The 26,882-nt window shown below is 41.6% G+C and overlaps 1 protein-coding gene across 17 annotated transcripts in view; it reads right to left on the minus strand.

Moving 5' to 3' along the window:
* The window catches only part of fhod3b (formin homology 2 domain containing 3b), a 612,757-nt gene that overhangs the window by 177,250 nt on the left and 408,625 nt on the right, over nucleotides 1–26,882 (minus strand). For all 17 annotated transcript variants that reach the window (XM_072560542.1, XM_072560537.1, XM_072560540.1 and 14 more), the window contains exon 7: nucleotides 11,609–11,720. In XM_072560542.1, coding sequence (XP_072416643.1) covers nucleotides 11,609–11,720 — 112 coding nt within the window. The remainder of the gene's footprint in view (nucleotides 1–11,608; nucleotides 11,721–26,882) is intronic.

Consider the following 26,882-nt stretch of genomic DNA (forward strand, 5'->3'; position numbering starts at 1 on the left):
ATACTTCTCACGTCTCACTACAATAGTGCACTGGACATCAGGCCCCATTATTCCTGGGGTCATCACAAAAGTTGAAAGTGTTATGAGAGTATACAAAATTTACTTGTCCTTTTGAATCCTGATTGACAGAAAGTACAGACCATGAGTCTGCACTTAACAATAATCACAATTTATTACAAATAAATAGACTCTAGCTACAAGTAAACAATATGAACTAGTGATATACAGCTCTACTCATTAAAATTCCAACGGCATTATAAACACCACCCTGCACATGCATGGACAGATCCAAAAAGACCCAATACAAAATGGATGTCACCAGTGGAAGGAAAGACTAGAAGGCAGTTCAATGCTCAGTGCTTAAAAGGTTCACCAAGCTGAACCTTTTCCTGGTTAAAATTTGTTGTGCCTCAGTTTTCACTCCAGATATTTCCTCCAGGTGTTTTCACTCGCTTGCAAGAGACTCAGTGACAGATTCACATGTTATAAAGTGCCTGACACATTGGTTAAGAGCTACAGCTTACAGCAACTGGGGGGGGGGGGGGGGGGGCGGGAGAATAAAACGGCAATGGCATTCAAGCTGAAAGTCCAATGGCTTCTGACCAAATGTTCACCCCCACAAGCTGTTCAGCTCCCTAGAGTTAACAACATGGTTGTTGGTGGGTAGAACAATTGGTCACCATTCCACAGAACAATCAGCTGCTTGGTGCTGGCTCCATTTCCATTCAGACAGACTCCCTAGTTCCATCTTGTCTGCGTCCAAACAACTCTCATTGTTTATACTGCAATTGTTCAAGCAGACACTTACAATGAGTGTTGGTAACTTGCTTTTAAAGAAGGGCAGTATTCTTTCTACAAGCTTTGGTTTTTAAAAGTAATTTTGTAATTTCGGTCCAAACAAAAGTACAATAATAAAAAGATGTCATATATGTGCACTTCATAATTAGAAACTGTCCTGAAAAGGGTGGAATTTATCTATATTCTTTACTGGAACAACTATAATCAATCATTGTTTTAATTTCAACTTCTTTTTCCTAGATCTTTACTACCAGAAACTGCCTTGGAAATTATTTAAAAAATCAAGGGTTTCTCATTGCCTTGAAGTTTCCCTCAGAGTCCGATACCAGTCAGTTTGCATTTCAGTGTCATGCTAGCTACAGGCCCTCATGTTCTCATACAAGGCCACAGTCAGCATGGTGTAGCTCGACACACATTTATACTCAATTACCTCACTTTCTTTCCTATTTCCTCCCAATCAGGTGCATCGTTAACATCAACACCAAGTGAGGAGCTCATTCCAAAGGCATTCTGGAATCAACTGTTCAGAGGTGAGGACAAGGCAGGATCAGGCTGCTGGGTTTCTCAGTTTCCCCTGCCTGACAACAGAAGCATCTATCCTCTGTGTGACAGCAGGCAAAAATAAAATGACCACAATCAGTGAACCGACTGCATTGGGTACACATGTTGTATAACACTGTCCCAACTTGCCCTGTAATTAATATCCAAAAGGGATACTTTTTTTTACAGAATATCACGAAATGTTACAGTATGGACACACTACAGAGCCACTACTTTTGGGGATTTCAGCCTTGGAAGTCAAGTACTGCCTCCACCAGTGTCCATTTCTCAAACAGTCAGCATCCTCTTCTCATTCGCTAAAGATTATTGCTCCACTTAAACTTGGTATTCTTGAGATTCTGTCCTGAGGAGTGCACGATGAAGAGCTCTGACAGTATGCTTTTTATTTGCCTCAGCAGAACTCACTTTTTTTTTCTCTGATAAAAATATTGGCTCTTGACACCATCAGCGCAGAAAGGAAGCAAAAGGGTAAAAGGGAACAAATGAGAGGTTAGAAAGGAAAGCAGAATGCCATACATTTATGTACCATCATTAAGAACTATCAGACATGAACCACAATATGAGCTTCAAAGCCAATGTGATAATTTTTACTGTTAAAGTCACAGTTGCAATTCAGGAATTGTAGTAACTAAGTTGCATACGACAACTTCCTAAAAACAGCAAAGTGATAACGATCAGTTAAACTGCTTGCATTATGTTGACTAAGGAATGAATATTGGTTAGGACAAGGATAACACCTCTGATCTTCACAAATACAGTGCCACAGGATCTCTCATGGCCACCTGACAAGGGAGTTCGGGCAATGGTTTAACATCATGTCTGAAAGATGGCACCTCTGACAGTGCAACACTCAGTGCAAACTGACAGAGCTTTAAAAAAAAAGGAGTTGGAGAGACACTAGAGAAAGTTAAGGGGAGCTATGGTGGAGTGATTCAGAATTTGGAGGGGTTTTGATAAAGTGAATAGGAATGCAGAGGAACCTCAATTATCCTGCATTCAATAATCCGAATATCGGATTATCTGGCAAGATTGACGTTCGGCTAAACTGTGTTATCTGGCATTCGATTAACCGAACAAAATACTCCCTACCCGTGTCCTTTGGATAATTGAGGCTCCTGTGTACACAGTTTCCAGGGCAGGAGAGCTGGTAATCATGTGACACAAAATTCTTGTCAATGGTAGGAGGAAAACACTTCTTGTGCACTGAGTTTTAATGTTCGGGAATACACTGCTGGTGGTGGTGGATAAATACTTAAGGTCAACTAAGGGTAAGGAGCAGCTGTTTTTCTATGAGCTGTTACAAACAGTGGGCCAAATGGCTTCCTTCTGACCTGCATTAGTCCATATTTCCAAAAAGAGTTAAGAAAATTCACAGCCAATGGTTTTTAAATACATTTTTGTATGTGCATGTAACACTGCTGAGAAGAACAAGTCTCATTCCTAGATTCATCCGTGGTCAGTGGATGTGACACTGGGTGGCATGAACCCTTACAGTGACCACTAAAGCCTTTTGGTCACCACACAGGGGGTTAGCACCCTGCTGAAGAATAACGCTGCAGTGGTGTGGAACACCCTGCCGAGTGGAACAAGACAACGTCATTACCAAATGGTTGCAGATGTACTGCAGAACCGGGGCCTGCTACCCACAAACATGTACTCTCCTGGGCCTTTGAGGTCAGTTGGATTGCTGCACCAGAGTCAAGAATTCTGCAGAAATGTCATTATCTGCTCCAATTTAGTCCAACAATAGCCACAATTGTAGAAATGCTCTGTTGGTTTCCGCACGTTTACTGAAACCTATTTCATCATCTTAGAATAGCTTTGGTTTGGCAGGCATTGCACACAAAGATGTGCATTTTTGGAGGGAAAGCGAGAAGGAGAGGGAGCAGGAGCAAGAGGGGGAGGAAGGAGAGGGACAGTGTGGGAGGGAGAGAGAGAGCAGGAGGGAAAATGAGAAAAAGGAAAAAAAAAGAGTAGAAAGGCCAGAAAGCAAATGTTAATGATTGTAGCTGAAAGCCACATCAATAGAATGCCAGCTCATTTAAATGCTCCACAGAAAGAGTATAGTTACGTCATCAGCAATCTTTGAGTCAATTTGCAGCAACCTCAAATCCACATGACTGTTCAAGGTGAAACAGACAAGTGATGTTTTAAAAACAGCACTTTGCAGCTGTGTATCAAAGGCTTCAAGCATTCACAATCCAAGATTGTCATCCCAAACTTTTTTTTGAAGACATAAATGACTGCCTGCATCAAAGACTATCACCAAAGGTGCTGGGAGACATTCCAAACTTTTTGGGTCTCTACATTAAAAATATATTCAAACATTCAATTACAGATTGCTGGGTGGATTAAACAGACATGTGGAACAGATTCTTCCAGTCCAGAAGTGGAGGTAAATGCTCAGTTGGAAATACTGCCTCACAAGAGATTTATTTTCTTGAAATCAAAGTCAGACATGGGGTTGAGGACGGCAACAGAGAAAGACAGACAGAAAGACAGAGAGAGAGAGAGACAGAGAGAGAGAGAGAGAGAGAGAGAGAGAGAGAGAGAGAGAGAGAGAGAGAGAGAGACACACACACTGAGAGAGAGACAGAGAGAACATTAGCTAGAGAGAATGAGCAAGAGTGAAGGACATCAGGTTGTGAGCAGAAGGCTTCCTGCTATGCTGTTTGCCACGTGAACAGATGGGAATCGAATGTTATCAAGCCTTTTGAAGCACTGCCTCATCTCAGTAAAACATCCTGCAAACATCCTTTCTTCATCAACACAGAACCTTGAAATTATCTGATCAGCAACATAATTAACATTGTCTCTTGCTGTTAACATACTTGATGAAGGACTTATACCCGAAACGTCGATTCTCCTGCTCCTTGGATGCTGCCTGACCTGCTGTGCTTTTCCAGAGCCACACCTTTCAACTCTGATCTCCAGTCCCCACTTTCTCCTTGATTTTATATTTTCCCAAACAATGCATATTACAGCCAACATTTGTCCTCCCATTCCTCTTGTATAAGATAGTGGGTCTGTGGATACACCTTTCCATTCAGTTATGTGACACTTTTCAAAAAAAGCATTTATTGTTCATCCCTAGTTATCTTCACAAATGAGTTAGTATAAAATCTTTATTAACCACTGCAAGTGGTAGTTGAATTCATTCTTGTCAAAGGTACTAATTGTGTGGTGCTTGTGGAGACTTGAATGCTAATTCTCATTCGTCAGGCCAAGACCAAGTGTTGTCCAGATTTTACTGCAGGGGTGCCATGGAATGTCTCATCCAATTAGTTGTGAAATGGAACTGAATGCTGCACAACCACGAGTGAACAAGGCCACTGACCAGTGTGTAAAGATGTGTGGGCCGAGGATGCTGTCCTGAGAAAATCTGTCACTGATCTCCTGGGCTGATGTAATTAGCCTCCAAAATGGATCTTAGCTGGATTCCAACTAAATGAAGAATTTTCTCCAGTTATCAGCAAATTAATTTTACATGGCTTTCTCGATGCTGCACTTTGTCAAATGATGGGCAAGTGCAATCTTGCACGTCTTGCCTTTGGAATCCAGCTGTTTTGACAGCATGTGGGACTAAGGCCGTTATAAGGTTTGGAACTTTGCTGAACCCAAACTGAGCACTGGTGACCATGGTATTACTGATGGAGTGCCTGCAGTTAGAATTGTCCAGGACCCATGTCACCGCTTCACAGATGATGCAACTGCATCTTTGGGATGCAAATACACCACCCTCATGGCATCTAGTGACAGATTGACTCAAGTTAGAACATCAACAACCACCTTGCTGAACAGTGGAGATGGTTTGAAGGCCCAAGTGGACTTCTTCAGTTCCTATTTCTTAAGTATGCATGATAAACAAATTCATGTGCTTCTCTGAGCCCCAAGACCTCTGAAATGAAGCAGCAAACTTATTGGAATGCCATCACCTTTAGGTTTCCTTCCAAGTTACACATCATTCTTGAAAACTTCATGCTTCCTCCAGCATTCTGGCTGAAATCTTGGAATTAACATAATCAGGGGAACATGGTCATCATAACATAGTGCGTCAAGAAAAAAATCCGATTCATCTTCTCCCAAGGACAAGCAGCATGCCCTTGCCAGCGTCATTACATCCTGTTAAAAATGCAGATTCTTTAGGCCAATTTAGTCACAGAGACTCACCTCAACACCTTTGCTCAGCCCTGAGAACAATTTTGAGCTGGTTTCTGGGCGACCCATTCTCTCTCTCTCTTTCTATGCTGAACGAGGGACTATTTGCAGAATGGTTGCCATTCATGAGTAGAACAAATAGAGAGTGAAAGTACAAGAGAGCTTTAAACCCCACTGCCTTGCTTCTTTCATCGAGCAGTACAAAACGTAGACCTGATACCCCACATGCTTCCCATAGTCCTACAACTTCCTCGGTTTCCAACGATCATCCAATTTTGCCTTAAAATGCAATGTTCTTTGCCTTAACTAACCACTATGGCAGAGGATTTCATTACTACAGGAAAAAATTACTCCTAACCTTTTTCCTCAACATTTTCGTGAGCATGTTAAATCCATGAGTCCCTACCTCTGTCTCCACAGCCAGAGGAAACAATCTTTTTTCCTGATTTGCCCCCAAACACATCCTTAATAATTAAATTCCAATCAAATTGTTTCTTAGTTTTTTAAAGTGGAAAGGGGGCTAGTCACTCCAGTTTTTGACTTATTATTAGAGTTTTGATTCGTTATTGACTCAAATAGAGTAACATTTCTCTTGGAAGCTACAATGTACCTTCAAAAGTTTTAATGGTCTAAAATGAGCTATTTAAAAGTCTCTCTACAGTTCTGGGGTTTCCAGCTGGTACTCCTTTATACTCAGCTGAAGAATCGTATACAGTCGAGGGCACTGCATTATAGGAAAGACGTGAATGCACTGGAGAGTATGAAGAAATTATTTATAAGAATGGTTCCAGGAATGAGAAACTTCAGTTGTGAGGTCAGACTGAAGAGGTTAGGATGGTGGTGCTTGGACAGGAGAAGGCGGAGAGGAGATTTGATAGAGACTTTCAATACCATGAACAGGCAGGATAGTGTAGATAAGGAGAGGCTGTTCCCACTTGTGCTAAAAAACCACAGGAGGGTGTAGATTTGAAATGATGTGCAAATGATGGGCGATGTTACACAGAGCTTTCACAGAGCTAATAGTTAGGGTGTGGAATTCACTGCTGGGAATGTGGTGGTGGAAGGTTCTATGGAGGCATTTAAAAGGACATTGAATGATTACTTAGATAGAAAGGGTGTGCAGGCAGATGGGGAAAGGGAGGAGATTGGCACTAGGGAATAGAAGCTGTGCACGATGAGCTGAATGGCTTCTTTTTATGGTAACAATTCTGTGATTATGTCCTCTTATGGGACCTATCCAAATGCTATTAGTTCCACATGGTATTTTGTATTGTGAGGAAATGTGGATGGCTACTTATGGTCTCAACACAAATCCTAAAGGACCTTGTGCATCATCGATGTAGAGGTAGCAGCAGACTCTTGCTGAACAACTGCTCATCTGTACAATATGGTTACATGTGACAGAATGGTGCATTGGCGTCAACACAGGCAAATATTATAAAGGTAGACAGTCTGAGACAAATTAAGTCAATGACACCCATGAAAGTATCTGGTGTTAAAGCAACAAGGGAGTGGGGTAGTAAAGTAAAAGGCTTCCACAGAGCCAAGGGCGATTATCAAATTGTTAACATCACTCTACAAATGCTCACTGACCTGCAGCAGCATTTCACAGAGCAGCCATATTCCTTATATTAATTCATAGGATGAGGGCATCGCTGGTTGGGCCAGCATTTATTGCCCAGAGAGCAGTTAAGAGTCAACCATGTCGCTGTGTGCATGGAGCCACATGTGGGTCAGACCAGTTAAGGATAGCAGTTTCCTTCCCTAAAGACAGATAGGATAGTGAAGGCGGCGTTTGATATGCTTTCCTTTATTGGGCAGAGTATTGAGTACAGGAGTTGGAAGGTCATGCTGCGGCTGTACAGGATGTTGGTTAGGCCACTGTTGGAATATTGCATGCAATTCTAGTCTCCATCCTATCAGAAAGATATGGTGAAACTAGAAAGGGTTCAGAAAACGATTTACAAGGATGTTGCCAGGGTTGGAGGATTTGAACTATAGGGAGAGGCTGAATCGACTGGGTTGTTTTCCCTGGAGCATCGGAGGCTGAGGGGTGACCTTATAGAGGTTTATAAAATCATGAGGAGCATGGATAGGATAAATAGACAAAGTCTTTTCCTTGGGGGGTTGGGGGGAGTCCAGAACTAGAGGGCATAGGTTTAAGGTGAAGGGAAAGATATAAAAGAGATCTAAGAGGCAACTTTTTCACGCAGAGGGTGGTATGTGTATGGAACAAGCTGCCAGAGGAAGTGGTGGAGGCTAGAATAATTGCAACATTTATAAGGCATTTGGATGGGTACATGAATAGGAGTTTGGAGGGATATGGGCCAGGTGCTGGCAGGTGGGACTAGATTGGCTTGGGATATCTGGTTGGCATGGACGGGTTGAACCAAAAGGGTCTGTTTCCGTGCTGTACATCCCTATGACTCTATAACATTAGTGAACAATATAGGTTTTTCTGACAAAAAAAAAACAATGGATTTATGGGCATCATTTGATGCTTAATTCCAGATTCTTCTTGAATGCAAATTCCACCATCTGCTGTGGCAGATTCGAACCCAGCTCCCCAAAATATTACCTGGGTCTCTGGATTAACAGTCCAGCAACAGTACCACTGGCTATTACCTCCCCGAATGGAAGCAACAGTTATCAGACACAAACCTTAGATTGCCTTAACCTCAATTAGAACGAGAGAACAAATTGCAGCCACTACAAACTTCAGGCCTCCACTGAAACTTTCTGAAATTCATGCATCACAGGTGAGTTGCAATCTTCTACCAGAGAAAATCAGCTATCGAAATCATGGACTCTTTTATAAGGGTGAAGAGATTATGTCATAGAAGCCTTTAAAATCCTAACAAGATGAGACAGGAAGGATGTTCCCAATTATCAGGGAATCCAGAAGCAGGGGTTACAGTCTGAGGATATGGGGTAGGCCACCAAATGAAGAGAAATTCCTTCACCAACAGAGTGTGGCGAACCTATGGAATTCTCTGCTACGTAAAGCAATTGAGATCAAAATATTGAATGTTTTCAAGAAGTAGTTAGACAGAATTCTTCAGGCTGAAGAGATCAAAGGTTATGGGGGGAAAGTGGGTATAGTATAGTGATTTGGAGAAATAGCCATAATAATATCGAACAGTGTAGCAAGCTGAACGGCCTACTTCTCTTCCTATTTTTAAATGTGATTTGGACTGAGCACATCTGAGGATTCAGGCAAGAGCTGAGGTTCACCTGACAACTGATCCTGTGCAATCATGGAGTAATGATTCTTTTTGCACTGATGCCTGAGCAACATGTGGAATCAATCAATCAAGAATCCCCAGCAATCTTATAGCACAGCAGGAAGTCATACAGTCCATCATGCACGCTCTTTGAATAAGCCTTTCACTCCACACTTTTGCATCATGGGAGAGTGGAGGAAAATGGCATTAAGTAGAATATCAGCTACAATCTAGTTTTTTAAAATTATTCATTCACAGACTGAGGGCATCATTAGCTAGGCCAGCATTTATTGCCCATCCCCAGTTGCCCAGAGGGCAGTTAAGAGTCAACCATATTGCTGTGGGTCTGGAGTCACATGTGGGCCAGATCAGGTAAGGATGGCAATTCCCTTCTCTAAAAGGGCATTTATGAACCATATGGGGTTTTTCCTAACAATCATAACCATCATTAGTCTCTTAATTCCTGACTTTTTCCCCCCAATTAATTTTAAATTCCATCACCTGTCATGGCAGGATAATAATCCAGCAATAATAACACTAGGCCATTGCCTCCCCTAGTGGAAGTAACAGTAATCAGCAGAGCTCGCTGGACGGCTGAATGACCTACTCCTGCTCGTATTACTGGAGTTTTTCTTTGCCCTGGTCTCTCTCTACACGAAAGCACACTCGGTGCCTGAAGCATTGCTACTGGAAGAAGGATCTTCCATCTGAAGACAAAGCTGTGCACAGGTCACACTTTCTCCAAATGGCAGGTTGGCAACAAACTTGGACCAGGCAGGGAGTGAGCACTCAAAACTGCCAGTAACCCAGCAATGCTACTACTGTTGGGTGTGGTGCCCAGAGTAAATTACAGGTTGGAAAGGTTTAGATCGACGTGCCAAATAACCCAAGCTACTGAAATGAACCATCCCTGGAGTTCAGAGTGAAGACTTCTTCACCAATGAGATAGCAGGACATAAACAAAGCTGACCTGAAGCCCCTGGGTCCTAAATTCTACCAGGATAAACCAGAAAGATTAAGAACCATAAACTCTGGGAGATTATCAGACATTGGCCAGGGAACCACTAAAAAGATGTGCCACCTCTAACATGGTAAAATGTTCACAGCACTTCACAGGAGTATCATAAAACAAAATGGAGCATCAAGCCACATAAAGTACCTATTGGTCAAGTAACCAAAGGAACGTGCCAAAGAGGTAGTGCTTTTTTTTAAAGATAATTCCTTAAAGACCAAAAGAACAGGACCAAGCCAGATTCTATTCAAGAGTGAATGCCAGAGCTTGGGGCTGAGGCAGCTGAAGTAACTGTTGCCAAAGGTGGCAAGAGAAAAGGGCAAGGACGGACAAGAAGGTGGAATTGGGGAACTCAGAGACCTGAGGGCTGCAGGAGGAAACAGGGAGGGGTGAGACCATGAAGGCAGATGAATAATTTAAAAATTCTCACATACAGAGAGAAGCACTTCTGTTTAGAGTCAACAGCCTTTAACATAGCAATTGCAGGAGTTACAAAAAAAAAGTTTGCGAAATTGTTTGTGTTCTGTATGCGCTTATGACACCACTAGAAAATTTTACCAGCTCCTTTCTCTCCATTGAAGTCAGAGGATCTGTAGTAGTATGGCTATATCAAAAGGCCATCTCTCCCACTGACAATACTTGTGAGGAGGAACTGGAACAGCAAATGACAATGGAGGGGAGTGTGAACTGGTTATTTCAGAAATATACAACCACAGTATTACACATCATCGAGCATTCCAACTGGATCTTTGTGAGAAATTCTGAAAAAAAAGGTACTTAATTGAAGAGACCGACAAGCGAGGTGTCCCACTGCAGGATGATGTACAGCCACAATCACAGCTATAACTTGTAATACATCACCTTTAGTCCAACATAATATCCCAAGCATTAGCATTGTGTAACATGCATGTCCTGCACTCAGAATGACACAATCATTAAAGATAAACATGAAAAAGTCTTAAAGTAGTTTAATACTAATTAAATCAATTTTGCAATTGCTGCACCTAGCAAAGGGGAAACTGTTCAGATTATGTATTCAACATTTTAAATACAGTGAAGCAGAGCAAATATATTATACTGCTTACAGGATAGAACCTAAAGAATGGCAATGCAGGCACGCATGGGGGAACGAGTTGCTAGAGCTGGTTCTCTCATGGGTTGTCTCATTGTAAGGGGAATAAAAAGGTCTGGGCTCGATAACATCTACAAGGTGGCGATGTCAGCATCTGGAGCAATAGTGGCTCCAATACACAGGCCATGCTGCTTGAATCCAGTCTCTAAATTTAATCCGCCTCTTAATTTTGTAAGAATGAGAATCAGAGCATTGGGATAAGCAAACAGTGCCCTCAGCCTATCTAAACATGGAGAATTTGTAACTAGCTTAAAAGATAACAGAGACAAATTTCCACAGGTCAGTGGATACATTTGTCCCCTGTGTGGTTCTTTGTTCACATCGTGTTACAATCCTGTACACTAGTGACAATGTTTTAAATAAGAACCTCATTGTATTTGACAATGAAAGTCTCAGCAGCAATAACACGATTTCTGAACAGAATGGAGATGATTGGGTAACTTCCCTGTCAATGAGGTGTGGAGACAATGCTGTAAGGACCTACAATTTTAGGAATGGGCAATTTATTCCATTTAAATAGATACCATAGACTTCTGCAATACGGTGTTTAAACAGACTAATGTGCTGAATAAACACAAGTTGTATGATTCATTGAGCAAACATGATTTTGTCAGTGGACTGTGTTTGAAAGGGATTTGACAAAGAACAGAACATGGTTGCAAATAATTAGGACAGTTGTGATGTCAAATGACTGAGCGAGTAAAATAAAACAATGGCACTCACCCCTCTTGTGGTCCACTTTAGTGACAGCCTGGATAAGAAGCGGTGCATTTGATTCAGTGTACTCCACAAACACTAGCAGCAGCTTCAGGGCGGTCTTCACCACCAGGCGGAACTACATAACAAATAGAGACCAAGAGAAATGTTGCTCCAGCTTCAAAATGGGTGAAAGAATTTCAATATCCTTCCATGCACAAATAACGTCAATAGAGATCAGTCTGCATTCACACAAAGTCCAATCACAGTCATCAGCACTACCTTATAGAACCCCAAAAGCAAAGCATCTGATAAGACGACATAAAAAAAAGGTTACTGCCCAAGTTAAGAATTCATGGTGTTATGTGGTGGGGGTTTCTTAGCTCACGAAAGGAAGTTGTCTGAATAAATGGATCAATTATGTTGGGCAAACGATAACTAGTGGAGTGCCACATGGCTCAGCATTGGAGTCTCAATTATTTACAATCCATATTAATGATCTCGATGAAAAGGCTGATTGTGCGATCAGATTTGGCTGCAGTACAAAGGTGCATAGGTAAGCAAGCTGTGGGAAGGATGCAAAGGGAAATGGGCTGAGAGTTGAGCAGAAATTTGGCTTCAACTTCACAAAGGGTGAAAGGACTACATTTTACTTTGCTCAAACAACCTCCCAGACGTCAGTCTGAATTCACGGAAGGTACCCATCAACACTGACTGATCATATCTCAACATTGTCCAAATGAAATATTGGCTTTTTTTAAAAATTTAAACCAACTCTGCACCCCACCCCCCCCACCCCAAATCCCTGACAAGGGAGGAGAAGTATAGAAGTTTTGATATTATTGAATTGAAGCCTCCCTGGAGTACTGTGCACAGTTCTGGGTCTTATGTACTTATACTGGTATTGGAAGCAGTTCAGAGAAAGCTCAAAGATTGATCCCTGGGGTGAAAAGTTTTTGCGAAAGCATTTAGCAAGCTGGGCCTGTATTCATGTGAGGTTAGAAGAATGATACATGATCTTATTAAAACATGTAAGATTGAGAGGGGGAGAGCACATTCTGAAAGGGAAGATGCTGCAAATAAATGCTTCCTCTTCTGGAGAATCTAGAACTCGGGCACAGATTAAAGATGAAGGGTCTCCCATTTAAGAAGAGGGGGGGGGGGGAATTTCCTCTCTCCAAATGTCATAATTATTGAGAATTCTCTTCCAGAGGTAGCAGTGGAAACTAGGCTATTGAAAAATTGAATCTCTTCATAGAATTGTACAATCCCTATGGTGTGGAAGCAGGCCATTCAACCCATCAAGTCCACACTGACTCTCCAAAGAGCATTCTCCCCCACCCACCACACCCATCCCTGTAACCCTGCATTTCCCATTGCTGATCCACCTAACCTACACATCCCTGGACACGATAGGCAATTTAATATGGCCAGTCCACTTAACCTCATCTTTAGACTGTTCAAGGCTGGGTTTGATAGAGAAGAAAACGAAATATTATTGGAGACAGGCTGAATAGCATGCTGAGGACATGAATAAGATCAGCTATGACATCTTGAATGGTGAAGCAGGCATAAATGGGCCAATCAGCCTGTTCCTATTCTCTTGGAGAAAGTGAGGACTTCAGATGCTAGAGATCACAGTCAAAAAGTGTGGCGGTGGAAAAGCAGGTCAGGCAGCATCCGAGGAGCAGGGGAATCAATGTTTTGAGCATAAGCCCTTCATTAGGAATTTGGTGGGTGGGGGGGTGGGGGGGGGGGAGGAGGAGGAAAGAGGAGATGTGGAGAAGGAGGGTGTGGGTGGGGTTGGGGGATAAGGTAGCTGGGGAAGGAGATAGGTTGATACAGATGGAGGGTGATTGTGACAAGTTGGAGTGGAGGGTGGAGCAGATAGGTGGCAAGGAGGATGGACAGGTAGGAAAGTTCAAGTGAGCAGTGACAAGTTGGAGGATTGGATCTGGGGAGAGGTTGGGGGGGGTGGTGGTGGGGAGCGTAGGTGGTGGTTGAGATAAGGAAACTGGTGAAGTCGACATTGATGCCGTGTGGTTGAGAGCCCCAAGGTGGAAGATGACTCATTCTTCCTCTAGGCATTGGATGCTTTGGACTTGGTGGTCCATAGCGGAGTGGGAGGGGGGAGTTAAAGTTGTTGGCCATGGGGAGGTGGGGTTGTTTGGTGCATATCCCAGAGATGTTCCCTGAAATGTTCTACTAATTGGTGTCCTGTCTCCCTAATGTAGAGCAGACCACATCAAGAGCAACGGACACAGTAGATGGTGTTTAGATGTGCAGAAAAATCTCTGCCAGACGTGGAAGGATTCTTTGCTGTCTTGGATGGAGGAGAGGGGGAGGTGTGGGCACAGGTTTTACATCTCTTACAGCAGCAAGGGAAGGTGACAGGAGTGGAGGGTGGGTTGGTCAAGTTCCTATTCTCTAAGAAAAATACTTCATTTTTGTGAAATGGAAGGACTGCGGAAGCTGAAGACCTGAAATATTTTAAAAAGTTGAGAAACTCAGCAAATCAGTAGCATCTGAGGAGAGGGAAACTGAGTTGGACTCGAAATATTAACTTTATATTTTACCTTTAAAGCTGAAAGAAAGGTGTCTTTTCTCATGGCAGTGCTATCAAATGTCTAAACAATTCAGTACATTTTGAAAGATGCCTTAAAGAAGGGAACAGATGTACAGGAGACACTGAGGTTTAAGGTACAAATTCCAGGATTTAGGGTCCAAGTAAATGAAGGTACAGCTGCCAATAGCAGACTGATTAAAAGTGAAGGTGTTCAACAGATCAGAATCGGAACAGTGCAGAGATTGCAGACACATAGGAAACTGAAGGAGACTCCAGACAGAGAGAGCAGTTTGAAAGAAAAAGGCTGAGAGTTTTAAAATTGAGGCACTGCTTAACCAGGAACCAATGGAGGTTATTGAGAACGGAGTGATGGTAGAACAAAAGTTGGTGCAATTTAGGGCACAGACTTCAAATTTCTGGAGGATGGAAGGGCCAGGAGGTGTGGTCTAAAAAGACAAGCAAAAACCCTATGAAGTAAAAGGGAAGTCGACAGGAGAAACTATCTTCCTAGTACTTCCCTTAAACAGGATTCCCTAACCCCCCCAGGATTGCTAAACAGGCCTCCCCTTAAAGGATCTCTGATGTTTCAATTGCTCATTGTTCTGAACTCCAGTGGGCATAACCTGTTCAACTTCCTTCACAGGCTAAATCAGCCATTCTAAGAATTAATCTCTCTCTAATAAATAGCTTTCTATTCTTCTTGTTAACATCACATTTCCCACATTATACTGCATCTGTCACATTTTTGCCCACTCACTTAACTTCCTATATCCTTATGTAGATTCTCCACTTCCTCTTGACAATCTACTTTCCTACCTGCCTTTGTGCCATCAGCAAATTTAGCAACACACATCATACATTTGTCCCTCTCATTCAAGTCATGTAAATAGCCATTAAAATTGTTGAGGTCCCAGCACTGACCTGTGCCACTCCATTAGACGCATCTTGCCAAATGTAAAAAGATCTATTTATCCCAGTTCTCGGATTGTTAAACATGATCTGCCTCTTACAAAGCTATATTAGCTCTATCTGATCTCATTGTGAATTTCTAAGTATCCTCCCATAACGTCCTTATGAATGTATTCTAGGCACAATGGCTCAGTGGTTAGCACTGCTGCCTCACAGCACCAGGGACACAGGTTCAATTCCAGCCTTGGGCGTTGGTCTGTGTGGAGTTTGCAAATTCACCCAGCGCCTGCATGGGTTTCCTCTGGGGGCTCCAGTTACCTCCCACAATCCAAAGACATGTAGGTTAGGTGGATTGGCAATGCTAAACTGCCCACAGTGTTCAGGGATGAGCAGGCTAGGTGGATTGGCCATAGAAAACGAAGGGTTACAGGTATAATCTAACGGTTCGGTTAAGCCTGGGTGGGATGCTGTTCAGAGGGTTGCTGTGGACTCGATGGGCCGAATGGCCTGCTTCCACACTATAAGGATGCTATGTCCATTTAGCCTTGTGCCTGTCTGTAGTTTCCTTCCTCTCTCCTTTCTTGTATAAAGATGCTTTATTTGTAGTACTTCAATCCATTGGGAGTGTTCCAAAATCTAAGCAATTTTACAAATGATAATCAATGCATCTACTACCTCTGCTGCCACTTCTAAGACCCTAGAATGAAGGCGATCCAGCCTTAGAACTTGTCAACTTTTAAGTCCAGTCAGTTTCATTGCCTCTGATCCCTGGAGGTGATCACCATTATATATTGAACTCGCGCCAGTGCCTCCTGATTTTCAATTATCTTTGGGAAATTTATAAGTATTCTACCTTGAAGACAGACCCAAAATACCTGTTGCATATACCTACATAAGTATCTTCACACAAACAATGTATCATTCTCATTACAAGTGTTATGTACATTTAGACATGGGGCCTTAAATTCTGGTTTTTACACTATTGTTCATAATCTTTGGTTTCATCTGCTAGTGCACGCAAAGGTTTTATACGCTGTCCTTTTTTGTCTCATATTGGCAATTATTACCAAATTTCTCCTCTGCTCTATTATTTTGCTGTTTTTTTTTCATTTTGATGAATCGCCCCTCACTTGATACCTCTCGTCCATTATTTTATTTTAAATTTTGTTCTATTGTCCTAGTTGTACGATACAGGTCCCAGCTCAGTTCAGGTGTAGGGTCCCCCATTGCTGCCATGTTCGGTAATGTTGCTGCCAACACCCCATGTGTGGACCTGTGTGTATGTGTGCAGAGGTCAATGAAGGTGACACAACAGGTAGAAAACGCTGCTAATAAAAACAAACATGCAATGTGCTTGGCTTCATAAGTGGGAGCACAGAGTACAAAAGCAAGGAGGTGATGCTGAACTTGTACAAGATACTTGTTAGAACTCAGTATTGTGCTCAGTTGTGGGTACTACATTATGGAACATTACAGCACAGTACAGGCCCTTTAGCCACTGATGTTGCGCCAATGTGTGGAACCAATTTGAAGTCCATCTGACCTACATTACCCCATTCCCATCCATATACCTATCCAATGACTATTTACATGCCCTTAAAGTTGGCGAGTTTACAGTGGCAGTGCGTTCCACGCCTCTACTACTCTCCAAGTAAAGAAACTACCTCCAACATCTGTCCTCTACCTATTATAGGAAAGATTGCAGAAGCAATTTGCAAGACTGGCTCTAGGAAAGCAATACTTCAGTTATGAGGATTGATTGAAATTGGAATTGTTCTCCTTGGAGAGGAGGCGGCTGAATGGAGATTTGATAGAGGATTTCACAGTTAAGTGCAGGCTAGATACAGAAGACAGGTAGAAGCTGATCCCAGTCTTAAAATGAAGAAGAATACAAGGGCACAAATTTAAAATGCTGTGCAAAAGTAGTGAGGAGAAAAAAAACACTTAGGGGATGGAATGCAATACGTGGAAATGTCAATGTAGGTTCATTTGGGATTGGATAATTATTTGCATAGTAAAAGGTGTTCAGGGAAAGGCAGGAGATTGTCACTCGGGAATACAACCAGTGCAGTCACGAAGGGCCGAATGGCCTCCTCCTGTACTGAACCAACTCGGTGAGAAATGCCTACCTGCTTCTCAAATGTCCATTAGGGAAGGAAATCTTTAACCAGTGTGGACACACATGGGATTCCAGACCCACAGAACATAGCTGGCTCTCAGCTGCAATGACCTAAGTGGGGATGGCTTTGCCAATGCTGCCCAGATCCCTTGAATAAATAAATGCAGTCCAAAGCAGAATTAGGGTCCTTAAATCCACTGGATCTCTTTAGAACAAGTCAGAAAAATTATTTTTTGCCTCCATTGACTTCCCCAACAACTTCATCATGCTGTTTATCATAAAGGCTGACAGTTCACCAAAACACCACTGAATATTTACATGAAGTATAAATAATGTTTAAAGCAGGAATTTATATCACATACACCAATCCAAGGATCCTTCAATAAATTTACATCCAGCCCACGCATCAACTGGCTTGGAAAATGTGCTGTGCACTTATCATTTGTGGTCAAGATTTCTTAAAGGAGAATGCCACTTATGGAGGAACGTAAACATTTCTATATCTCAAATGAAAACAGGAGTGTTGGAGAAACTCAACAGGTCTGGCTTCATCTGTGAAGAGAGAAACAGGTAACATCAAATTCTCTTGTTCAGAACTGAAATGAGTTGGAAAACTGTTTCTGCCGCAGAGGGGGAGCAAGTGGAACGGATTGTAAGGGTACTCAGAACGAAAGACAAAAAGGCTGCTCATGATGGAGAAATGGTAGAAATGTAAAGTGTATCTCAATTGAAGGTGTGACAAGAAAATACATTTGAATTAAAATTGCGGATCTATTGAGGGGGAACCTCAGTGGAGAGGTGAGAACTGCAAACTGGAAAAACATCATTCTAGGGTCTTAAAGCCACCAAACAACTAGCCTTATATATTCTAAGCTTCAGGGTTCCTCTGGAGTATCCTTCACTTTTGCTTTTTAAATGGGTCATCTTAACAGATTAAACAAAATAATCGTCACAGTCAGTATCTATATATACCTATACATTATAAATGTGCACATAAAATGAAGCTTCGTAAAAGGGTGTGAAGATGAATTTTATTTGTTAAACATCATGTCAAAGCAAGGTCTCTAATTTACTTAAAATTACAGGTTCAGAAATTCATAAACAGGCTTATTATTCATAATACAGAATAATATGAGCTCAGTGCATGTAATGAGTGACTTTCAACAGTAGATGGCGATCACAGTATTGTAGCCAAATAAAATTCAGTCCATTGACTGATATTATACATAATAATGCCCAGAAACCTGCATTGCAATCTTCACCTTTCTTCCTTTCCTTACACCTGTCAACATTTAGATTAGTTACTTCTACACTTAAGTGCTCAGTAGGGAAACAGAATAAAAGGTGTTAAGCGATAAGAACAGAGATTAAGACGACTGCCCTCAAGATAAAATACTATTGTATAATCTAAGTGATCTAAACAGCAAACTCTAAAAAGGAGTAAAGTGTAAAGTACTTCTGACACTTCTTTTGCAAATGTGTTATAACAGGAGCACAGTGTCATTATCAATGTAAACTGTGTGCAGTATCCAAAGGTACAAGTGGTGTAAACCTTGATTGGGTGAAAGATTTTTGGGTAGCTGGGGAGGTGGGTGGAGAAGAGATATTGAGAAGACCCAGTGAAACAGCTCATAGAAGATAGCCGAATTATAAAACAGCAATTAATGATAAACAACTGAAAGGTAAGTGGGGGTGTAGTCAGGCACATCCTCAGGTCTTTGGATTGTGGGAGGAAACTGGAGTTCCCAGAGGAAACCCATGTGTGCATGTTGAATCCCATTCGGCCCATCGAGTCCACATCAACCCTCTGAACAGCATTCCTTCCAGCCCCACTCCCCTACCCTATCCCTGTAACCTACACATCCTGGAGACTATGGGCCATTTAGGATAGCCAATCCATCCACCTGCACATCATTGGACTGTGGGAAGAAACTGGAGCACCCAGAGGAAACCCACGGAGACATAGGGAGAACATGCAAACTCCAGAGAGAGAGAGACACCCAAAAGTGGAACTGAGACCAGGTTTCTGACACTGTGAGGAAACAGTGCTAACGACTGAGCCACTGTGCTGCCCAGATATCTTCTATTGTAATTCACTCTCATATGCTGCAATTATGTACACAGGTGTACAGCATTAGCAAAGGCAAAGCCAGTTACTGCCTGGTGGCCAATGTTTCAAAGAGACTCCTCTGTAGGCCAAAGGAAGTGCTCAGTTTGAGAGAGTTCTTGTCCCCTGGGAGACCACCAGGACTTACTGGTAGACCAATTGACCACTCCAGAAGCTCAATTAGCTCCTGGGCAACAGGACAATTACTATTTTCTACATGCCCCACTGCCAAGAGATGCTGAAACTTAGTGAGGAAATGTGGCCCAGGCTCCAAGAATCTAAAGCAAGGAGGTTTCAATTGGACAAACAAAAGGAAAGTGCAATGCAAGCAGTCAGGACGGGGATTTGCATGCACTGTTGACTGAAGATAATTTTCAATATTATGGTTAAAATGGTTAAAACAAAAATCACACTCAGATATTAAAGTCCAAATGTGCGACACAACAATAATGTAAAATTTGGCCAGTTTTAAAAACAAATCATTTGGTAACAATGAATGAGACAGCATTGGGTAGACACTGGATCTTGGTATGTTTGCTTTTCAGGTGGAGGTTGGGGGCAGTGCCCCAATTTCCTAAGGGCTGGTTAGCTCAATTGGCAGGTTGTAATACACACAGTGATGCTAACAGTGCAGGTTCAAATATTTCAGCAGTTGAGGTTACCATTGAAGGACTGTCCTCAACCTTTGCCTGAGGTATGGTGACCCTCAGGTTAAACCACCACCAGTTATCTCTCTCCCCCCCTCTCTAATGGGAGTGCAGGTCTATAGTCTGGTAAAGCTGTGGTGACTTTAACTCCAAATGCACCTGAAACATATCTGGCACCATATTTTAATCAGGCTGTTCTCAGAAATTACCTCATTCACATTTTCAAGGATCGTAACACGTACTTTGGATGTTTGATTTTTGCAAAAAAACTGCCAGAATTAAAAATACATTTCTGACAAGGTAGAGAAAGCTTACAAGTGACAGGGGAAAGCTTGCAGATTTTGTCCTTGTTTGGTTTCCTGTATGTGTGCCTGAGTTCATGTAAACATAGAAAGATGGAACCTGAGTGATTCATGCAGGTGGGTCACACGAAGTTTTCTTTAAGAATAATGTACATTAAAATAATATTCAGATAATATGAAAAAGGAGGAATAAATCATATGTACACTCAAAACAGTATTAAATTTTTTTTAAAAATTCACTAGTGGGATGTGAGCACTCTTAAATGAGCCAGGTTTTATTGCATGTCCATGGTTGTCATTGAGAAGATGGTGCTGAGCTGCCTTCTTGAACACTGCAGGCAGTCCCAGAAATGCAGTCAGGGAGGGAATTTCAGGATTCCAACCCAGTGACACTCAAGGAACCCAATGATATTTTTCTAAGTCAGACCAGTGAATGGCTTGGAGGGGAACTTGCAAGTGGTGTTGTTTCCATGTAGCTGCTTCCCTTCTAGATGGAAGTTGTCATGGGTTTGGGAGTTGATGTCGAGTTGGGAGTTGATGTCACCTTGGTGAATTTCTGGAGTATTAATTATCAGAGATTAACTGGTCAGAAATTACCCAAATGCCATAGAGACAGAGAGTCACTGTGCATGGAAACAGCCCTTTCTTGCTGACTCGTCCACACCAACCAGATATCCTAAACTGACCTAGTCCCTTTTGCCAGCATTTGGCCCATATCGCTCTAAACCCTTCCTATTCACTTACCAGATGCCTTTTAAACATTGTAATTATTATAATCATTGTTGAATTTCTACAGTGCATGACACACAGTTGTCACATTATTAACAGATCAACTGTATGCCTTGGTTCAATTACTAAGTCTTTCTCAATTGAGCTGGATAAATGACTATTTGAATAAATTGGCTAAGGACTCTCATAATTGGCCAATTTCTAGTCACCTTGGCCTTACCTACTCTGGAAATTGTGACTTGGTTCCTATTCTATCTTATGACACAGCTCGCAAAACTGGATGCTTAGCACGTTGGCCAAAGGTAAGGATGGAGTGTGGTTGATAAGGCCACCTCCCCTCCCTATTTACACTTGGGCAGCATGCTCACAATGGCCACCTAAACACTCTCCCAAGCAACAGCTGTCCAAAAAAAAAACAACAACTTCTGGACAAGTTAACAAACTGCACTTCACAATTAGCACTGCATAAGACACAAATTCCCAGAGGAAAGCGAGCTGTGAGCCCTCGAGAGATGCAGGAAGAAATTAGAAACGGTTCCACATGGCGATATCGTTGTGACTTTACCACACAATAGTAAATATGAACACTCCAAATCGCTTAGCCACAGACCAGCAGTGACAAACAAAATGTCAATATATGAATTGCGCACATTAGGTTTATGAATAACTGAGCAAAATGTTTCAACTCCAGGATAACAATTTCACATATGTTTTGTGTAACATACTTCCAGGTCAAGAGATAGCTCTTGAGTTCAGTACCTCACAGCCTGAATTGATATATGCACAGGAACCTAACATTTTGGTGTACTACAGATGAACTCTCTTTCCCCCCCCCCTCCACCCTACCAAACCTCTCTCTGTTTGGAAACACCTGGGTCAACAGAGAGATGGCCTACGGCAGACTACTGCATGAAAGTGTATTACAGGGATATACCATCATCGATTTATCCCACGTGCAGGTCACCTGGAATTACTACCATGCAATAAATCACATGTCAGAGTGATTTAGAGGGCTGCAGTAAGGGGTAATCATCATCACAGACCTCTCTTAAAAATACAGGGAAAAAAAAACCACAAACAGCTGCAGAATAGCACTTAAGGTGCCTTGTCCAACAGGTCTTGGGCAAGGCAAAAACCGTCTCCTATCAACTTAAATCTGAAAATGACAGCCAATATTAGCCTGGGGACCAACCAAACAGCTACTTCTTCAAAGCTGCGTTCAATTAATGTCACTGTTTTGAAAGGAATTAATTCAGGGACAGAGTGGAATTTGGTTGACTGTTGGCTGTATAATTGTAAAATAATTTTGGGGAATATGAGGAAAAAAGAAACATCTAGTACACGTGATAAAGTAACAGACTACTTTGTGAAAGTGAAATGGAGTTACTAAGAGTGGCAAAGACTTCTGTCAGCACTTTTTATTTCTGGACCAAATGCCTTTATTTCATGTGGAACTGTCATTTTCTTCCCCCCCAACATCCAATACTGTGGAATTTAATTAAAGTTAAAGGCACTCCACCACTTTCTGGATCAAGTATGGAGCTCAAAAAATTTGAGACAGCATTTTACCATTTTACTGTCCACCATTTTACTTCTTTTCGTTTTGCTTGTTTTATTTCTTTCTTTTACACATCGTTGGTCAAAGTGTGTTTATTTGTTCTTTTTCCCTGCCCATCTTCATTTGTCAATTTGGCTGTCAGTCATGCAATCTGTCCTCTCACAGACCTTTGCCCTTGTCTCACCCACCACTTGGTCAAAAGCTAATTGTGATGGGAAGATCAAAGAGATCCAAAACTTTTAGCCTGTTCCCTTCTCTACAGATGGTGCTAGCCCTGCTGATTTTTACTTTCCCCAGCATTTTGTTTTGTTTTAAATAAATGTGCAGAGGAGTGGAAACAGTCAGCAAGAATCTAAAGCTGCCTGAAGTGGAACAACTGACTTGCAATTGAAAATATTCCGAAACCAAAGAGAGAGTCCACAAACCAAGAGAGAGTTGCATTAACAGCAGACCCGTTCATTGTGGTGATAGGTCTAAGTGGTGACTCAGAATGTGATCCTTTTCCTTAAGTAACAGGATCAGAAATTGTTGGGAAATGCTCAGGTCTGGAAGAATCCGTTCAGGGGGAAGCTGGAGTAAGCTTTTTAATCAACGACCTTGTGAAAGCACTAACTTTCTCTCTCTCCACATGCAGACCTGCCGAGTATTTCCAACATTTTCTTGAATTTCAGATTTCCTGCTTCTACAGTGCTTTACAAATGAACATACAAATGAGGAACTGGCCATTCAGCTCTTTGAACCTGGTCTATATGTAAGAAGATCATGGTTAATCAGATTAGAATCTCAAAGCTGCAGATTTTTAAAATTCTGTTACAATGGACAATGTCACATTTCCCACATTATTATCTATTTAACACATCAATGCCCAATCACTTATAGTTTGGTTTTGTGTCTTCTTCACAACTTTCCCAACTATTTTTGGGACATCAGCAATTTACATCAGCAATTTGGTGATCATAACTTGACTGAAGGGAAAGAAGGTATCAAATTCATTTATGTAAATTGTCAACAGTTGAGGCTCCAAGACAGTTTCTGTGGAACACCATTAGTTAGACCAAGCCAAGTTACAAATGACCCAATTTCACCTATTCTCTATTTCCTGTTAGCCAGCCAATCTTCCATTCATGCAAATAAACTGGATTGTACACAATGAACCTTTATTTCCTGTAATGTCCTTTGATTTGGCACCTTACCAAATGTCTTTATCCACAGTAACTCCTCAAAAATCTACGATGGATTCACAAACATAATTTCTCCATGATAAAACCATGCTGACTGTGATTGCTTTGATCTAATTCATGTGCCTTGCTTTAATGATAGCTTCTAACATATGCCCTATAAATGAGGTTAAGCTAACTGGCCTGTAGTTTCCTGCTTTCAGTCTTCCTCCCTTTTTGAATAAGGGAGTTCCATTGGCTATGTTACAATCTAATGGGACTGCACCCAAACCAAGGGGGTTTTAGAAAGCTAAAACCACTGCATAGATTATTTCATTAGCCATTTCTTTTGAGACATGAAAATGAAGTCCATTAAAGACTCAGGCATGTGTCGGCCCACCACGCCAACAATTCACTCTCAATCACTACAGAAGTGGTACTAATTTTCCTGAGCTCCTCCGTCCCCTCAGTTTCCTGATTTATTCCTGTTTCTGGGATATTAGCTGTATCGTCTGTGGTGACGACTGATGCAAAATACCTATTGAATCTGCCATTTCCTCCTTCTCCAATATTAAATTTCCAGTCTCATTTCCCATAGGGCCAATACTTTAAGGTTTTTCTTTAGAAATATATTTGTATTGTTTTTATATTAGTGGCTAGATCTCTCATGCATTTTTAACTTTTCCCTCAATTTTATGGTCATACTGTGTTTTTTTACATTCCGGCCAATCTTCTGAACTTGCCATCTATCTTTGCACAATTACATGCTCTTTAAGTTTGATATTATCTTTAACATTTCTAGTTAACCACAGATGGTGGGTCTATCCTTGGGAATTTTTCTTATTGTTTGGAACGTGTGTATGCTGAAACATTTCCGTAAATGTCTGGTGCTGCATCTCTATTGACAGCTCCCTTAACCTAACTTGCTCATTCACTTCAGCCTGAGGTACCCTAATCATGCCCTTTATTTATTGATTTATTTTCTCAAAAAGGTAGCCTTGACCATACTTCTCTTTCTCTCAAACAGAATGAAAAATTCAATCATATAATAGTCACTGCTACCCAGGTACACTTTCACTATAGTATTATGAATCAATTCTATCTAGTTGCACTATACCATGTCTAGTATAGTTAGCTGTGTGTTAGGCTCCAGATCATACTGCTCTAAGAAACTAGCCTAAAACATTTTATGAAATTCTTATCTAGCTTTTCTTTGCCAACTTGACCTTTTTAGTCAATATACAGATTAAAATCTCTCGTTATCATCATTGTGCCTTTCTGACAAGTTCATTATTTCTTCATGTTCCACCATACCATGTAGTTACAGATGCCTGTACACTACTCTCTCAAGTGACGTTTTGCCTTTTACGATTCTCAACTTTCAAAACTATTTCTACATCTTGGTCATCACTTTCCATTGTGCTAATACCATTATTCACACAAAGCGCCACCATTTCCTAGGTTTCAGCCTTTCAAAATGCTCTAAAACCCTTAAAGGTTCAGGTCTCAACCTCACATCATCCTGAGGCATAATCGCTACATTTCTACTTTTTTTAAGTATTAGCTTTGCTTAGTCATCTAGTACTGGTCCTGGGTTATTTATAAAGTTTCTAATCAGAAATGTATCAGCAGCTGAGATAATAAATCTTCATTTTGTGCATCTGCCTGGCCTACATATGGGGAGATGATGGCTTAGTGGTATTATCGCTGGCCTGTTAATCCTGACACCCAGGTCATGTTCTGGGGACCCAGGTTCAAATCCTAAATGTGATACCGTTAACTCTTAACTAGTCTGGGCAATAAACACCGGCCGGACCAGCAACGCCCTCATCCCATGCATGAATATATGGACTGACTGACTAGGCTCTCCACAAATTTATTCTCACTAGAAGAAAAGTTTCCTGAGAGTCAGAGTCTTGCAGCATGGAAACAGACCCTTCGATCCAACTTGCCCGTGCAAATGAAGTTTCCCCAAAAGCTAAACTAGTCCCATTTGCCTACATTTGACCCCTATCTCTCTAAACCTTTCCTATTCATGAACCTGTCCGAATGACTTTTTAAATGTTCTAACAATTCAGTCCACATGCAAACCACCCTCTGTGTGAAAACGTTGCCCCACAAGTCCCTTTTATATCTTCCTCCTCTCACCTTAAAATTATGCTCTCCAGTTTTGAACTCCCCTACCCTATGGAAAAAAAGATCTTTGCTATTCACCTTATCTGTACTCATGATTTTACAAACCTTTATAAAGTCGCCCCTCAATCTCCTTTGCTCCAGTGAAAAAAAAATCCCAACCTCACCAAACTCTCCCTGTAACTCAAACCCTCCCGTCCTGGTAAACATTATCAATTCATTTGGATCTGGCAAGCTCCAAGCCAAACCTTATGAACAGTGATCAGTTGATCATGGTAACCTCCAAACCGATGCTTAAAGCTCCTACTTTCTTGTGACTGAGCCCTGATTGTTGGTTTAAGGCACCAACAGTTGGTACATTTTCTTTATTATTCTCAATAAAAGAGCTCTTGAGGCTAACGTTCATTAACTGAAGAGTGTCCTTGTACACAAAGATACACACAAGTACACATTTTAATGACAAATCTAATAATTGAGAATGATGGGTCACAGTTTTAGGATAAGAGGTAGGAGATTCAAAATTGAGATGAGCAGAAATTACTTACATCAAAAGGTTGTGAATCAGAGTATGGCTGATGCTGGGACACTAAGTAAATTTAAGATGACAGATCATCAGTAATGGGTTGAAAGGTTTTGGAGAACGGGAAGGAAAATGGAGTTGTGCCCAAGATGAGATCAGCCCTGACCATATCAGATAGTGGTGAAAATGTGTTGCTGGAAAAGCGCAGCAGGTCAGGCAGCATCCAATGAGCAGGAGAATAGACATTTCGGGCATAAGCCCTTCTTCAGGATTCCTGAAGAAGGGCTCATGCCCGAAACGTCGATTCTCCTGCTCCTTGGATGCTGCCTGACCTGCTGCGCTTTTCCAGCAACACATTTTCAGCTCTGATCTCCAGCATCTGCAGTCCTCACTTTCTCCCATATCAAATAGTGGAGTAGGCTGGAGCAGCTGAATTGCCTACTCCTGCTCCCAGTTCTTACACTGATATGTTCAGATTATATTTTCATATTATATAAATGTTCTCATATTCTATAAAAATTGGAATCCTTTAGAGATGGATAAATAAAACATAC

This window comes from Chiloscyllium punctatum, chromosome 41 (genome assembly GCF_047496795.1).
Source record: "Chiloscyllium punctatum isolate Juve2018m chromosome 41, sChiPun1.3, whole genome shotgun sequence".
NCBI lineage: Eukaryota > Metazoa > Chordata > Chondrichthyes > Orectolobiformes > Hemiscylliidae > Chiloscyllium > Chiloscyllium punctatum.